Below are 11,876 nucleotides of genomic sequence, written 5' to 3'. Positions count from 1 at the left end.
TGTATTTCACATTCAGCCTACCTTATTTCGGTTTCTTATTACGAGTATAAGATACCTATAAATAACTAAATGCTTAACGATTATTTCGGCGTAACAAACAGCGTAACGGCAAAATTACTATTGGTCATTTACCAAAATTCGCAAATCACATGCGTAGTATATATAATCACCTATATGGGTATGACCAAATTAACGATGTCGAGTATGACCTCCTTTGGCCAAGTTCGTCATACTTCAAACCTTTATTTTAATTTAAAACCTTTTTTTAAATTAAGTAGGATGCTAATAACGAAAATTTTCACTAAGTAGTTGCCACCAAAAAATCCAAAATTGTATGAACGCTGAATGATATGTTTTATCGGTTACCCAAATTCGGCTGACGACCAAGTATACCTACTTAGTAATAATTATTATTAGTACCCACCTATAGAATAGAAATTTCAAACATAATATGATATTACTATAATAATTGTTGTAAAAACGAGTTGCAAATCGCAAAAATTGTTGTTACGACTTGTCTAGTGCGTAGTAATATATAGAGGTCGTTGCGCCGAAATAATTGTTAAGCAGTTAAGGAATTGATACTGATCATATCATTAGTCCCATTCCTTCATTGATTGCATCATAGGTATGTGTTAATTTTTATTGTTTCGTTACATTTGCGTATATGAATTTATTGGTTTACGAAATTTTAATAAGGTAGGCAAGTAGGTAGCATATTTCGTGAACGGAAATTATTATTTAACGTATGTACTAGGCAAGTATGTAAACTGAACTTATGTAAACTGTAATAAACAAAAAATACTGATTTTTTTCAATTAACAGGGCTCTCTCCGTCACTCGTTTCCACTCGTTTCATACAATCGTAGTTCCAATTTCATTTGAATATTTGGCAACCAAAGTCCATGAAATTTTGCAGACATATTCTAGAAACTAATATCTGTGTCTGTGGTGTTTTAGATTTTTCTAAAAATATGTAGTTTTAAAATTACAGGGGCTCAAAGATTTGTATGAAATTTTGAAGACCGCGTAACTTTGAAACCGAATATTTTAACAGAAATCTGGAAAACCACAGACATAGATATTAGTTTCTAGAATATGTCTGCAAAATTTCATGGACTTTGGTTGCTTAATATTCAAATGAAATTGGAACTACGATTGTATGAAACGAGTGGAAACGAGTGACGGAGAGAGCCCTCTTAAAATTCTAATTTATCTTGTTTCAATTAAAAAGTTTGTAGAAAAATGGAAGAAAAGTTTTTTGTACCTACATGGTGGTACCTACTTATAATAAGGTATAAAGTCTGAGACCTCAATAGATTACTTTTCACATTGTTTTTCACTTGATAGCTAACTACCTACTTACTCAATGTAGCCTAGTAGGTAATTATATAACAAGAAGGCAAGAGAAAGATAGCCAACGTAAAAATGGCAAGCGTAGCTTTGTAATCAATATAGGAAGCGCTTGTTTGACGCTTTTTGTATAAGATCTGCTGCTCTATGGTCTAACTCAATGACCACTACACCCCACATGCCACGAGTATAAATACACCGGACGGAAGCACAGAGCACTGGTCTTCCCGGCTTCACCTATTAGACAGTTGTTTACCTTTCTAGCGGTTTTTAACCCTTACTCACGTAACCTAAACAAAACCTTCTATAAGTAATAATTTTCTCCTTCTCTAAATAGTACAGAAAAGCTGTGTAATCGTTCGTAACTTTTAAAGAATCGCGTTACCAGAGTTACTTTTTAACCCCCGACCCAAAAAGAGGGGTGTTCTAAGTACACGCCGTACTTAGCCAGTAGTAGTTCAGCCGTTTGTAAGTTATCAGCTCTTTTCTAGTTACTGTAACCTTCACTTGTCGGGGGTGTTATAAATTTTTAATTTACACTTGTTTTCTAATTTATAGACAAGCGCTTGGCCGCAATCAGATTTACTGGCAAGTGATTATGCAGCCTAAGATAGAGCGCGCTTGCCTAGAAGATGCCCATTCACGCTTGACATGAAGGTAGCCATATTGAACTTGGAGGGGAAAACTAATGCTGGAAGTGCGTTCCATATTCTAGGGGTTCGAATTAAAAATGAGGAGGCAAATCGCTTCATATTATATTGTATCCGTGGAATATCGACAGTCGACACCTAACTGGTGCAGACCTTGCCGATGCCTTGCGGTACGATAGTAGAAATGTGAGGAGGAAGAGGTCAAAAAATTCTTTGGCACACTCTCCGAAATATATTCTGTAGAATACCGATAGACAAGCATCTTTGCGCGATGTTCCAAACTTTGACGCTTAGAATTGACCAGGCGCCTCGTCAGCACTCACCAATGAGTCTAATAGGTAGGTACCAATGAGTGCTAAAATTCCGCAATGGGTAGTTTAGGTGGGTAGGTTAGTTTACAAGTTTTAGGTGTGTACAACTGGCCACAGATTGTTTGGTCAGTATTTGTAACTTTTTAATTAACTAGCTAACGTGACACACTTGGGTTACTGTTAGAGTCAATTTCTAAACGTACCTACCCACTTAGTTAAGATATGTATGCCCAGCTAACTTGGGTTTTTAGAGTTCCGTACAAAAAGGGTCCCTTGCACGAGTGTACCAGGCTGTCAGCCAGCAGGGAGAAGTGGCGAATGCTCGTGAGGCGTGTAACATCTGCCCTCAAAGACGTTGCTTCATGATGACCACGACCGCTCTGTCAAGAGTGACACGACAAAGAAGAAGAAGACAAAAAGGGTAAAAACCGAGCCCTATTAATGTTACTCTGCTGTCTGTCTGTCTGTCTGTCCGTGTGTCACAGGTCTTAGCTCGTAGACGAAATGAGTTACAAACCTGAAAGTTTAGTTTGACACAATATAATGTTAATAATTATATACGGAAAGCTAAAAGAGCGATACCCGACTCGCACTTGCCCGGTTATTATCATTGTAAAACTTACAACACTGAATAGTATAAAGTCGTAAACTAAAGACACGCTTCAGGTGGTATGCGGCTGCGGTGTACGAGTACTTCGAGAACTCTTCAGATTATTAAGGGCTATCACCGAGCTCTTAGACCGACGTCGCAGACGCGCTGTCTGGTTAAGTGTCTGCCGGCGGAAATGCATCTGCCCTATGAGTAGGCTGCAGTACCTACCCTATCTTCTACTTTGTAATAACCTTCTAATAGACATCCGCTTGGAAAGGATTTTTGAAAATTCGACCCCGAAGGGAATAAATTAGGGGTTTGACATTTGCGAAGTCCACATCGCCGACTTTGTGGATAGCTACCTTTCATCATCATCACCATCATCAATCGGTAAACGTCCATTGCTAGACATGTCTCTTGTAGGGACTTCCACACGCCACGCGCCGCGCCGCCTGAATCCAGCGGCTCCCTGTGATTTCGTCTGTCCACCTAGTGGGGGGCTTTTCAACGCTGCGGTTTCTGATGCGAGATCGCTATTCGAGCACCTGCATTTAAACCGTAGAAAATATACCTACCACCTCTCGTGTAGAAAGCCTTTAGTGTTCCTACATAATGGCTTGTTCCACTTTGTGACTGATCACTGATGCAAAGCTCTACTTACATAAATATACCTACTTAGTGTAGAGTCATTGGTGTACAACTTACATGTGAGTCTAGTGTTTATCTTTGTGTATATGTCACAGCCAAAGTAATAAATCCTGATATTATATATATTATCTAGTCATTATTTATAATGTCTACCCAATTTAGATAAACTGATAATTGACACAGAATTAATCACATTAACTAGCAATTTTATATAATTTCTTCGAAGACTTGGATGATGTAATAAAACAAGTAGGTACTTACAGGTAAATATTATAAAATTATATTTCAATTTGCCTTATGCATACCTAACTATATGTGTAGCAATATTATACTGTTTTGAGACTTATTTCGTGGTTTAATGACATAATTATGTATTATAACGGGTACATAGGTTAGGTTAGGTTAGGTTAGGTTAGGTTAGGTTAGGTTAGGTTAGGTTCAAAGTTAGACCGTATTTATTACTTTGGCTAACTTTGAACCGCTATTATGAATAATATCCGGATAAAGTGATTAATTTATTACATTGTCTAGTCAATTATGATATTATACATAATGACCAGTCATTATGTATAATAGCTATTTAATCACTATGACTGTAACATATATATTATTTATTGACGCCAGGAAAGACTAATATTAGAAATGTAGGCAGATAATATGATATCTAACTAATTACTGAAAGTACCTATATCTGTAAGTAGATACCTCTATTTACCTACACATCACTCTCCCTCCGCTCTGGTAAACTAGGTTTAACTATGTGTACGAAACTAATTAACGTATAAAAACTCGACTAACTCGAAACTTATAATAATATCTTACCCCTGTTGTCATCGTTTTAGAGAACTCCACATCTCTGATCTCACTAACACTTTGTCTAGGCACGACATTCAGGTAAGGCGCGCGTAATACCGTAAGAGTTATATTTCAAAGTGCTCAGCGTGGCTTTGCCAGCAGTTAAAACGATTATATGGCTATAAACAGCTTCGTTATTCAAACAGCTCAAATTACTTGCTCAGCACTATGTTTTCAGTCATCATAAATCAACAATGCAAGTTTAATGTGCCTTCTGTCTTATAAACACAACAATGTTTATACTAACAGCTGGTCTATGCAACGTACAAAACACCGCCCTACGGACAAGGAACACGGAAGGACTGAATCGCCTGAAAGTTACAAAGTTATGTTATGATTCCACACTCCTACTGTGTGTGTGAATCCTCTTTATTTATAAAGTTATGTGAAATTGTTTTAAACAGTGACCTCTTGTGTTGAATAGCAAAACTATTACATGAACAGCGGCACCTAATTATATAAAGCTAAACTATTACGTAATTTTACATAAGGTTTTTTTGACTTATTGCGTACGTTCGTAAATTGTTACCTACGTAATTTTTATACTTTGCAATAGATGGCAGTTTGTGAAATCCATAGAATTCATCACAATAACCAGAGACCTGCACACAGAGACATGCTACCTAAACTAGATTGTGCACTGAGACACCAAAAACGAGCCTATTGAGATAGCGCTAAATTGGATTGTGTCCCTTTCTATTAGGGTGACAACACGATTTGATAATGTAAGACATTTGACGGATTATAGGAGAGGATGAATCATCATGATAACCCATCGCCGCCCACTACTGAGCACGGGTCTCTTCTCAGAATGATAAAGGTTTAGGCCATAGTCTGCCGCGCTGTAGTTATAAAAGTAGAGAAATTCAATTTTTTTTTGTTCTGCGAAAAAGTACCAGTCATGTTAAGTATGGGTACCTATAATATAGGTAAGTAAAATTATTTTGTATAATCTGATGCATGTGTTTAGGTCCTAAACAGTTTTAGGAAGTTCGTAAGCAAGGCATACTTTTGGGAAAATTGATGGTACAGCGTTTCTTTTTAAAAAAAATTCAGTGCACACGAAGCCGTAGCAAAATCTTCCGCTTTAAAAAGCATTCCGCAAACTGCCGATTATTTGGTGATATTTCCTGGAACGACAGCGATCCATTTTTGCCTTAAGTCTTCATTTTTGGGAAATCTATCGTAAACAGAAAAAAACACTTCCATTAAACAATCAAATTATGGTTACCTTACTACTTCTGTATAGTATAGTACAGAATGTTCGCCATATTGTTTTGCTTGACACCCAGTGTTGTCATCCTATTAATTTAAAAAAATATTTATAATACTTTTTAAACTAAATGATATTTTAATGACATTATAAAATAAAGATAACGGTATGAAAATTACTGCGAAAACAAAAGAAAGTAATCTTGTTGTTTGAAATTAAATAAACAATGAATAAGAACTTTGTGAGCTACATCATAATTCGTACCATAGAAAATATTTTTTTATGCTTGCAATCCATTAGACAGTGACACAATCCAATTTATAGACCTCTCGCTCGGCTCGTTTTTCCGCTTAGCATAATTGTATTAGAAATTGGACTTTATGCTAATGCAACAGAGTTTATTTTTGCAGAGAATTAAATCTGAAATGCAAAATCATGTTTAGGTAGCACATCTCTGCCTGCACAATGCACTTGCAGAGACAAAAGAGTAAATATGTATATAGGGATCGAGTAGAGCTGATGGGTAAGATTGGTATTTTCAGAGCTCTGGGATTTTAGATACTATTCATAAGGATTTATCTTTTATGTGAATAATAAACAATCAGCATCGATATAATATAATAATAAGCAATTTGGCAAAATGTTACCCTGTTTTCCTTTCCTTTCCACCATAGAGTAGTCCAGTATATTATTAGAGTAGTATTATCTATGGAGTAGGATGTTACCTATATAGGGTACTTTCCTACTTTCCACAACTGTAATGTCTTGTAAGGACTTTGTCTGTGGTGGCGTTTGCTGGCGCGCGTGTTGTGACTTTTTGGAGTGTTTTTTGTTAGAAGGCCGGTTAGTGGCCGGTTTTTGTGTCCTGCTGGTGTTTATTGGTGGTGGAAGTTGGAACTGACCGAGGAACTGACTGAGAAGCGCTCTAGAGGGGCGCCGCGTGTATGTCGGCGGGCGCCAGCACAGACAAAGTCCATACTTATACATAGTTTTCCTAACTTGTAAATAACTACAAACTTGACATTGGCTCATCAGTGTAAAGCCAGACGAAAGAAAAAAAAAATGTCTTGCAAATGTCAATAAAATGTTAAAATGACATTTTCGATTTTGATTTTTGAATTTTTGACTTTTGTAGTTTTGTACGTCAAAATACTTTAATGGTTTTGTTTTGATATTTTTAATAGGAAAAAATATGAAACATCACATTTGCAAACTACTTTAAAAAAATATTGCATTATCACTTTTGTCTAAGTACTTAAAACTTAAAAACTATCAGGTTAGAGACCTATTTTATCCAAAATGGTGAAGGTTTGGAAGTTGGGTCTCATAAGTTACGATACAGCGTTCAAAATTCAGTCTTCCATAGCCCGAAAGCACCTGGACGCTATGATGAAAGGAGTAAACGGTGACTATGATACCCTTCTGTTGGTCGAACACAAGCCCGTTTACACCGTAGGTAAGGAAATAAAAGTATAACCTCATTTCACACATTTCTCAGCTATAATATTATTTTAGGTAATAGAGCAGCAATTTCCTAACATACCTAATTCATACTCTTTGTCATAAGTAATAGTAAATTAAACTTTTATGTTTATAATATTAGAACATGGTGCCCGCGATTTTGTAAATATATAATAATATGTAGATTTAGGCTTTAAAAATCCTGTGGGAACTATTTGATTTTCTCTTAGAAAAGAAGCTTGTCCATTGATCTCATGCATGTATCTCTGTACAGAATATTGTCAAAATCGGTTAAACGGATGGGTTGTGATAAGCTAACACACAGACTAACATATTTTATAATATTAATATGTCTTAGAATAACATTAGGATGACTTATATCAAGAGTATGTATATACATGTAGGATTACTTATACCTATCAAAGTATGTATTTCCTTTTTTTGGCTAAATCATTAAAATTTAAAATTATTTACCTACTAAGAAAAAGAACTAACTTCAAGAAAATTCAGACTCTTGAACACCACAACTGTGCCTCTATTTACTAAAATTGTAATATTTTCTCTTACAGGTATAAGGGATGAGACTCTCAAAGAAGACATCATAAGGCTGCGTAATTTGGGAGCAGAATTTAGAAAAACAAACAGAGGTGGTCTGATTACATTTCATGGGCCGGGCCAACTAGTTGCATACCCAATTATAAATTTGAAACACTTTAAAACAAGTGTTAGATGGTATGTTGACCGATTGGAAGAAACTGTGATCAACATGTGTGATGAACTAGGTACTGTTAAAGATTTAACCATTTAATATACTTTTTATTACAAGACTATCCATAATCAAGTATCACCAGAGAGTCCATAGAGCAGTGCAAAATATAAGACTCCTAAAAACTGTCAAAGAGTATTAGGATGTATATAGGAATAGGACTATTGGAATCTTATCTAACAGTAAGGAATAATAATTCAGGCCTTGGGCTAGCACAGAAGTTAAGGGATCATTGTGGTAGTTATAATAAAATTGTTGTAATTAATGCCAACTAAATTATCCTTGCTACAACTGCATTTAGACCAGAAGTGAGAGTGACAGTCAAACAGAGACAATTGCAATCAAACTTTCGATGCTCGACAGTCATAATGATGACTTTTAATCAATCATTAAAATAGTACTCAATTTTGTTCCTTTCAAAGATAATACAGACTACAGCTGCTTGGTTCTAATATTTTGATTATTGAATATTACTTGTTAACATCAATGTTTTTAAGGGTCCGTACAGAAAGAGTGCAAACGGGACCCTATTACTAAAACTTTGCTGTCTATCTGTCCATCTGTCAGTGGGCTGTATCTCGTGAACCATAATAGTTAGAGACTTGAAAATGTGTATTTCTATTGCCGCTATGACAACAAATACTAAAGATTTCAAAGTTACCGCCATGAAAATTAAAAAAAAATTGAAGTATTATTTCTTGTATGATGCCACGGAACCCTTCCTGCACGAGGCTGACTCGCACTTGACCGATTTTTTAGTTTGTCATGCTTAATGAGTTGTGCAATGCACTGGATGTTCTTCAGTATATTTGTTTGAATTAGAAATAATATATTAGTTTATATAAATTATTGAACTCATAATAATTTAATACTTTGTTGTCTTAGGTATAAAAGCTGGTAGATCACCGCATACTGGAGTTTGGGTTGAAGACAACAAAATTGCAGCCATTGGTATACATGCCTCTAGGTACGTCACCACACATGGCATCTCTTTGAATTGCAACAATGATCTATCATGGTTCGAGCATATTGACCCTTGTGGGATTGAAGATAAGGGTGTTACTTCCTTGACCAATGAAACTGGTGTTGTGTGCACTACAGACAATATGACGCCAATATTTTTAAAGAACTTTGAAAAAGTATTTAGTTGTAAGACAGAGGAGTTAGAAAGTGACCTCCAAAAAGAAATACTGGATAGTCTTTGTAGTAAAATGATGACTGATGCAATTTAGATACCTACTTGTAGTGTCTCAACTAGTAAAATTTGTAAGTACTTATTTATTATAATGAAATCTCTTGTTACTTATTTTTAAGAAGTTAAAAATTGTTTGTTATAGTTTACAAATGTGATGAAATAAAAAAACTGCATGATTTGTACAATTTTATTTCATTTATAAAATAAAATAAGAAAATAAATAAGTAAGTATATTAGTAATTCTAAATAAATAAAAAAGAAATCTCAAGTTGGGTTAAGAGAAACACTGGTTCACTGAGACTGGAGTTCGCCGAAAGCTACATAAACAACGGTTGCTAAATCAGCTGGTTATTTCGAAACCGTCGTTTAAACAACCGTTTTAATATTTACTGTTCATCACGAAAAAGTGTAGCATGGTTACTAAATCGGCGGAACACCTTCTGTTCTCAGCTACGCTGCTGCTACGAACGAACGCTAAAACGCAACGCGTTAGCGAAGACACATTGTCATTACTATTCAACACAACAAACTGTGACGCCTATATTTAGGAGCATAAAATAAAATACTTTCAACTGGAAAAGTACAAAGACGCTATGGGTAAGATGAACTACACTATTGTTCTAAATTTTGCCAGGTAGTAACCGTCCCAAATTTACAACTTCGGGGCCCCGACGTCACAGTCGTGATCATGTGTCCTGCACGTGTTGGACTGTTGATTTTTTGCTGTCGTGTTGCCGTAATTATTTGTGCGTGCATTTAAAGATGATTTTAAGAGATTCTAGTGTTTAAAATAATTTCAATATTAAAATGGAGGGCCAAAAATGTGTACAAGTGATTTTTCAAGTGACGACAAGCGCATCAGTTCGGAGTTGGTTTTAAAATATCAAAATGTAGTGGAAAGTAAGATAAGTAATTATTGCCAACCATTACATTAAACACTTGTTGCACGCTACTGAAATGAACAACGCAAAGACAAATCAAAATAATCTAAATTGATCTGTACACAAAGGCACAACAGATGTAAAAATGTTGAAACCCCGGTTAAACGACCCTTCCGAGCTCGGTTAGGTAAAACGGCTGTTTTAAGGCTGCAAATCTCGGTTAGGTGCTGGTGAACAGTAAAAATCACTTAATCAGCCGGTTTTCTAATAATCAGCCGTTTTAAAAGTCGGTGAACTCCACCCTGAGTTAAATAAGTGTGCAATATAAATTCCAATTTCTACAAAACCCAACTGAAAGTCCAATAAGATATACTCGTAAAAGAAACCATAATATTACTGTTAGTGCCAAGCGACAGACAACAGTATATTTACAAGATTTTTTTCTCTAAAAAGTTTTTCTCATAAATCTTTAAAATGTTTGAATACATTAATGGGCACAATTAAATAAGTATTCCTACACTATAATAATAATTCTTTAACCTAGAGAAGTTCTGCCAATTTAATTATTAACTAGACAAATTATAAATATTCAGAATATTCCCTTCAAATCCATAGGCTAAGAATAATTAATTGTGAAATTTTTAGGGAATATTCCAAAAAGAGCTAAAGTTTCAAAATTGATCTAGCTACCGCTTATTATCCGATAATAAATGCAAAGTCTGAATTTATACTAAGTACATTCCATACTATACTAAGGCACCTTATCGACTATATTACCTAAATTCGATGCGGCTATAATTATATAAGCATTACGTCATCATTAGAAAAATTAAAATTTAATATTAGCGACAAGTTGTACCTCTATTCGTATTCCTACTTAAAATTATTAAATGCTTTAAAATGCAATGGGCTACCTTCAGGTAAATGCAAAACACGCGGTGGTTACATTTTATACGACATATTCGGTCACCACAATTATTCCTTAACCTACAAATGGACGGATATTTAATGACATGAACAATGACATGACAAAATGTTACATATGGGAATTCGAGTCAGTCATTTGTATCACAAGTTCCTCAGTAATACAGATATCGGAACGTTACACAATTCGTTCAGACCACTTATTTGCTATGGCTTCTTGGATACAGAAGTAGATTACGACATGTGCTTCGGAGGTGTCAGCCATTTCCGCATATAGTAGCAGAAGATGGTGGCGATGTATAACAGGACTAGGAGAGCACACGCTACTCCAAGTAATAACACCGACGCCTTACTTGGGCATGGCTCCACAATCGTAACTGTTTTTTCTGCAAACAACGGAAATGGATTAGAATATTAGTTAGAGAAAGTACAATGGATCTTTCGTATTCCATTTTAATCGGAACCGTTTTGCACCTCTACAACTACAGTAAGCAGCATAAAGAATTGCAAATGTTATAATTAGTTCCAAATATAAAAATTATACAAAGCTAAACTTTTCATCTAAGACTATTAACAGATAGATTTGTCAATCTGGCACGAAGTACCATCACCTCTGGGATGGATCTGACAAGTATCAACTCGATGCATTAGACTCTATGAATTGCCAAAAATTATTGGTAATCAATCACTAACTCAATCGAAATTGCTCAATCTACAACACCGCCGCAATATCGCTTGCCTGTCACTCTTCTATTGGATATATTTTAGAGAGTGTGTGCTCAGGAACTCCACAATCTTGTTCCTCCTTCACCGTTATAGAACAGCGAGAGCGAGAAACCGTGAGCGTTGGTATGTAATATTTTTGCTCAAGATTTCTAATTTAACCGCTAATGTTTGCAAAACCCTTCCGGTGTCCGTGTTTCCTGCCACGCATAACTTAATTATTAATTACCTTCAAGGCAAGAGTGAATAGGCATCTTCTAAGCAAGCGCGTTTCAACTTAGACCTCATCATTGCTTTACTTAAA

The 11,876-nt window shown here is 35.5% G+C and overlaps 2 protein-coding genes across 2 annotated transcripts in view; one reads left to right on the top strand and one right to left on the bottom strand.

Annotated features, from left to right (window-relative positions):
- Positions 1-6,746: 6,746 nt before the first annotated feature.
- Positions 6,747-9,226, top strand: LOC123864584 (putative lipoyltransferase 2, mitochondrial). The gene is made up of 3 exons (XM_045905147.1): positions 6,747-7,078; positions 7,653-7,865; positions 8,735-9,226. Exons 1-3 carry the CDS (start codon positions 6,922-6,924, stop codon positions 9,079-9,081), a joined length of 717 nt encoding a protein of 238 aa, XP_045761103.1. The 5' UTR covers positions 6,747-6,921; the 3' UTR covers positions 9,082-9,226.
- Positions 9,227-10,233: 1,007 nt separating this feature from the next.
- The window catches only part of LOC123864579, an 82,586-nt gene continuing 80,943 nt past the window's right edge, over positions 10,234-11,876 (bottom strand). The window contains exon 17 of the mRNA XM_045905141.1: positions 10,234-11,235. Within this exon, the coding sequence (XP_045761097.1) occupies positions 11,084-11,235 (152 nt within the window). The 3' untranslated portion in view covers positions 10,234-11,083. The remainder of the gene's footprint in view (positions 11,236-11,876) is intronic.

Source organism: Maniola jurtina, chromosome 4 (assembly GCF_905333055.1).
Source record: "Maniola jurtina chromosome 4, ilManJurt1.1, whole genome shotgun sequence".
Classification (NCBI taxonomy): domain Eukaryota; kingdom Metazoa; phylum Arthropoda; class Insecta; order Lepidoptera; family Nymphalidae; genus Maniola; species Maniola jurtina.
Note: the sequence above shows the minus strand (reverse complement) of the source record. Positions and strands in the feature narration are given on the sequence as shown.

Coding starts and splice junctions, on each gene's coding strand:
- LOC123864584 (XM_045905147.1), top strand. CDS start 6,922: ATGGTGAAGGTTTGGAAGTTGGGTCTCATAAGTTACGATACAGCGTTC. Junction 7,079..7,652: donor CAAGCCCGTTTACACCGTAG/GTAAGGAAATAA, acceptor TTTCTCTTACAG/GTATAAGGGATGAGACTCTC. Junction 7,866..8,734: donor CAACATGTGTGATGAACTAG/GTACTGTTAAAG, acceptor TTGTTGTCTTAG/GTATAAAAGCTGGTAGATCA.